General features: G+C 40.5%; 1 protein-coding gene across 1 annotated transcript; it reads left to right on the top strand.

Annotated features, from left to right (window-relative positions):
• On the top strand, positions 4518 to 5047 carry LOC104789464. The gene is made up of 2 exons (XM_010515157.1): positions 4518 to 4949; positions 5027 to 5047. Exons 1-2 carry the CDS (start codon positions 4518 to 4520, stop codon positions 5045 to 5047), a joined length of 453 nt encoding a protein of 150 aa, XP_010513459.1.

The raw sequence follows: 5773 nt of genomic DNA, 5'->3' as shown, positions 1-5773 counted from the left end.
TTGATGTTGTTGTTTGGGGACATAGTTTTGTTGCTGTTGAGGCTGTTGAGGTGGATACACTTGGTCTTGTGGATTAGCTACATTGGTGCTTCTATAGGAGAGGTTGTTGTTCTTGAACCCTCCTTGGTTGTAGCCTTTGAATCCACCCTGGTTTTGCATATAACAGAGCTCAGCAAATTCAGTCTCCCCCTCTTCAACTGGAACCTCTTCTTCACCAATGAAGTGAATAGACTTTTGTTGGCTAAGAAGGATCTTGTCAAGCTTCTCATTGACCATCTTCAAATCCTTCTTGTACTTCTCCTCTTGATCAGTGGATGATGACCTTATGGTTCTGTCATAGTCCTCATTATAATTCCCATCAGACTGAGCAAGATTCTCAACTAGTTTCCATCTTTCTTCCACATTCTTGTTGAGGAAGTTACCATTAGAAGCTGTGTCAAGAAGCATCCTGATCTTGGGAAGCACTCCTCTATACAATGTGCTAAGTAGGGACTCATTGCTGAAGCCATGGTGAGGGCACTGAGTCTGAAATCTTTTGAACCTCTCCCAAGCTTCACAAAAGCTCTCATTGTTCCTTTAAGAAAACCCAAAAATTTTATTCCTCAATCTAGCAGTCCTTGCATTTGAGAAGAATTTTGCCAAGAAAGCCTTCTTGCAAGCATCCCATGTGGTTATTGCTCCAGTAGGAAGAGTCTTCTCCCAAAGGTGAGCATTGTCTCCAAGTGAGAATGGGAAGAGCCTCAACTTGAATCCATCTTCACTCACTCCATTAATCTTTGTAAGCCCACAGATTCTATCAAATTCATCAAGGTGGTCTAGGGGATCCTCCATTGGCAACCCATGGAACTTGTTGGCTTGAATCATGGAGATCAATCCACTCTTGATCTCAAAATTGTTGTTTGCTACTGTGGGAGGCACAATACCAGCTCTCTGGTTGTGTGTGTTGGGTGCATCTCCAGCACCAATGTTCCTTGGTCTTGGAACTGGATCTTGTTGCTCCATTATGATTGGAACTGCTTGCTGTTGTGGAACTACTCTTCCTCTCTGATTTCCCAAACCCTTTTGTAGCATGTGGATGTTGTCAAGAGGCCTTTGAAGATTATCTTTCCCCTTGGACCTTGTGTGCATCAACAGACACGAGTACTGACTCGAACAGATACACGGTCGAGCGCAGGCTCGAATGAGTGGTCGAGTCGACTGGGAAGTGGTGTCTAAATAGATACGGCTTCTGACTCGATCAGGTGCTCGATCACTGCTCGGTCGAGTGGATGGTCGAGTGGGTACCTGAAACTCAAGACAACCCAGCAACAGAAGATTCGAGTGCAGCAACTTCACAAGTGTATAAACGTACTTAATCTTAGACTAATATGAATCCTAAATGTCACAAAAACATACTCAAATGGGCAACGGCGCCAAATTGAAACTAGCCTTGTTTTGTGGGTATGGATGATGAATGTATGCAATGGTGAGATATGAATGAATGGATGGTAAGGTGTTTCAATTCCCCTTATGCAGTTACAGTATAAGAGGTGTCAATCCAATCTGAGTGTTTGTGAACAATCAAGATGTGCATATGAGACTAAGTCAAGCCAAATGTAAAGGATGTTTGTCACTAACAATCCTATGATGAAAATGCAAGTGCAGAAAGTAAAACTACAAGAACTAGATGCTAAATGTAAATGGAACAGAATGATTATAGCAGTTATGAAGCTAAAACAGAAATAGAAACTATGGTAATGCAAGTATTGAATCAATGCAAGGCAAATAATGAAGAGAAAGCTAAGTGAATGCAACAGAAATACAGCTCAAATGAAACAGGACAAACACAAATCATAAACCAAAGTTCTGGGGATGAACTCGAGCAAGCACTCAATCGAGTGTAGATTGAGTGCAGGGTCGAGCTGGACAATTACGGAAAACAGAGAAACACAAGAAAAACAGAGCAATACCAAAACGAATCAAACAACGATCAAACAACAGGATTTAAGCTAAGAAATCAATAAACAAGGAAGGCCTTGAGGAGGGATTCATGGGCTGGAGTAATGATTGAGGTTATCTAACTTGGTCAACAAATCTCAAGCAAACTTTGAGCTAATCTCTAGACATATATTTCTAAGACATGTTTAATCCACTCTCATGGCAAGAAACAATCAAACCTATGCATTTCTAGACTTGTTCTCACATAGTAAAGAATCTACACAAGCAGGCATTAAGCAATATGTCTCATACCAAACAAGACCTCTAATCTCTTAGCAAGCCTAATGGTAAGCTCTAGATCTAGCCTTATCTATGCTTCTTAAACATTGGTGTGATGCTAAGATGCTTGAAATCAAACCCTACCTTCTCAGATATAGGATCAGCATTAAGAACATCTAGCCTAGAAGAGATCTACAACAATCAAGCTTGACCAAATCAAACAAACCACAAGATCAATCCAGCCTAACCCATCCTCAAGATCCTAGAGAACTACTCACAAGAACACATGATGAACAAAGTCAAAAACCCAGAAAAATACGAAACTTGCATCATTAGAAAGATGAAACAAAGATCTACAATATTGGAGAAAGAATCAAACTCGAATTCTCAATATTAAGAAAGTTATGAAACCAACAATATTGAAGAATTTAGTCTTTTCTCCTTAAAAACAAGTACAAGATCTAAGAAAAATAAAAGTGCAAAAGGAATAATTCCCAAAAGGGTAAAAACTAGGTTTAGAGAATATCTAAAAAGCTGGACTCTTTTGGTGGCTGCAGGTACAAGACTTTTTATAGGAGAGGAGGTGGAAGCCCTAAAAATACTAAAAGACAAAATAGTCAATGGCTCGGTCAACTCGACCAAGTGCTTGGTCGAGTGGCTGGTCGAGTTGGCTTCTCCCGTGCATCCTCCACTCGGTCGAGTGTCTGGTCGAGTTGGCTGTCAAGTGGGACTCCGGACCTTGTTGTTTCAGCCTTAACTCTCTTGCTTTTCCTTCATGATTGCTTCACTTCTCCTCATCATTGCTTCCATGCTCTTTGAGCTCCAAAATCACCTGTTTATGCATGAAAAGATGCAAATGCAATGCAACTATGCTCTAATACAAGATTAGTCCTAAAGCTATGCAATAATAGTCAAAATGGATAACAAAAGATGCAAAAGATGTGAATAAACTAAGCGAAAACAAGGTAAAATATATGAACATCAGATATCACCTGGATGTAGATGCTGAAAAAGGGAAACTGTTTGTTGGTGGTATTCATGGACAGTTAAATAATCTTTGTATAGACCAACTGAATGTAGGTCAATGCTTTCCATGCAAACATGATGTCATAACAGAGGTGTGTTTGACCGCTATTATATTAAAATTCTCTTTCAAAATTAAGAAGTCCACAAAGTCTTGGTTGGTGGCAATATGCTATGTGCTAGGATGCACGTGGAGGGTTGTGGCCACTGTGAAGAATGATCCAACCACTTTTTGGGTCACCAAATATCTGAACGTGCATACATGTTCTTTTGTGGACCGTGTAGCTCACCGTAAGCGTTGCACCTCCAAATATATTGGGATGCTTTTTGTAGACCGGGTAGGAATAGTAGATGGTGTTGTCCCACACCATATCGAAGATTCAATGAAGACAATGTTCAGCATGAAATTGGATTACACAACTTTGTACAGGGCTTTACAATATGCCTAGGAATATGTGAGAGGAAACGCCGAATCTGGATATGTGAAGTTGCCTTATTTTCTTAGAAAAATAGAGCAGTCAAACCCGGGAAGTGTCGTTGACCTTGTTGTTGATGACAAGCATAGGTTTAAGTACCTTTTCCTATCTTTCGATGCTTCAATCCGTGGTTTCAATTACGTGACGCGGGTTATTGTGGTTGATCCATTTCACCGGAAAGTATGAAGGTGTATTGCTAGTCGCTTGCGTACAGGATGGTAACTTTCAGATATTTCTGTTGGCTTTTAGAATTGTCAACTCGGAGTGTGATGCTTCTTGGAATTGGTTTTTCACCAAATTAAGTGAGTGTATCTCGGATGAATATCCATTGGTAGTAGTTTTGGATAGGTACAGTTCAATAGCTAAAGCATGTCGCAATGTTATGCCATGGGCAACACGAGGGATATGTTACTACCATCTCCAACAAAATATAATTTCTAATTTCCATGGGAAGCAACTGATGTACTTGGTGAAAGGGGCAGCATATGCGCATACGCATGATGATTACAACCGCTACATGGCTTCCCTTACTAACATAATCCGGCCCTTATAGCGTACTTGAATGAGGCAGATCCAGCTTTATGGTCTCGGGTTTACTGTCCAGGAGATTGATACAACATCAAGAATAGCTACATTGCGGAATCTATCAACTCCATGCTAAAGAAAGCCAAAGGTTATCCCATCACATATCTCATTGAGTTTATTACAAAAAAGTTAGGTAGGTGGTATTGGAAAAGACGAGAGGATGCACTTAGTCTGACAACCACTTTTAGCTGGGGTGTTGAGTTCTTATTGGTCGTAAGGGAGCATTACGCAGATATGATGACGGTAAAACGCATTGATGGTTGGCGTTTCTACGTTAGGGGTGGGCAACGTGGCTGCTTGGTTGACTTAGAAGCAAAATCTTGTTCATGCGGGGTGTTTAATGTTGAGAAAATACCATGTTCACATGCAATTAAGGCTGCCAAGTCAAGCGGATGGCATATGTTTACCGTAGTCAAAGCTTACTATAGAAAAGATTATGTCTATGTGTCGTACGCGGCTAACATCATGCCCAATGTCGAGCACGATCCAATTGAGCCAGATATCCGATGTATACCTCCCATACCAAAGCGGAAGCCTGGTAGGCAAAAGAAGTCTCGTTGGCTAACATGGCTAGAACTGTCACGTAAAAAGGGGAGCAAGCCGAGGAAGTCTCATAAGCAATATGCTTGTTCAAAATGCAGACAGCCTGGACATACTCGACCTCATTGTGTAAGTAACAATCCCACTTGATACATTTTTAACGTTTTGTACATGATCGTCGGTTACACTAACAATTATTTGTTCAGGTTGCTGAAGACGGCGAGTAGAAGTTACCTTCATCGTGAAGTCATCTAGAATTTTCGTAGCAATAATTTGTCTCTGTAATATTTTTAGGGATTATCCCACGTGTTCAAGTCGACATTATTAAAGACTAGTACTTAACTATCATTTACTCGTATGACCATTTTATGATACTCCTCTTCTTAACCAAGCACCATCAGCTAGAGAATGATGAGTCAAATTTTTGGGTCAGTTTCTGATACAAATTCGCAAATACAAATTACTGGTCCAATTTGCAACTACTGTGGTAGATCGACGATACTTGTGAAATCATGGACAGATGCAAATCCGAGAAGAAATTTCTTCAGATGCACACTGTTCATGGGTTTTCCCATTGGTCATACGGAGAACTATCATGTGGTTGGCGAAGGCGGAGCTTATTGGATGCGAGGGATAAGATCCGTCGGCAGAGAGAAGAAATCAAGGTACTTAAAGAATCTATAAGAGAAATGAAATAACAAGTTGTTAACGGTTTGGTGAACTCTGGGGTGGTTAACACATATGAGGAAGACAAGAAGAAGTTTGAATGTGATTTACTGGCAGCCAATGAAAGGGAAAAAATGCTTCGATGATTCTTGGTTTTGTCTTGGATAGGGTTCATTGTTGTCATGGCCATGTGTCTTGGGATGTGTATGAAGTAGGTTGCAGAAGAAGTCTCTTGGTTAACTTCAATCATATGTCTACTAAGCTTTCGCTGTACGCTACTTATGTTT

This window comes from Camelina sativa, chromosome 5 (genome assembly GCF_000633955.1).
Source record: "Camelina sativa cultivar DH55 chromosome 5, Cs, whole genome shotgun sequence".
NCBI classification, from domain to species: Eukaryota; Viridiplantae; Streptophyta; class Magnoliopsida; order Brassicales; family Brassicaceae; genus Camelina; species Camelina sativa.
Note: the sequence above shows the minus strand (reverse complement) of the source record. Positions and strands in the feature narration are given on the sequence as shown.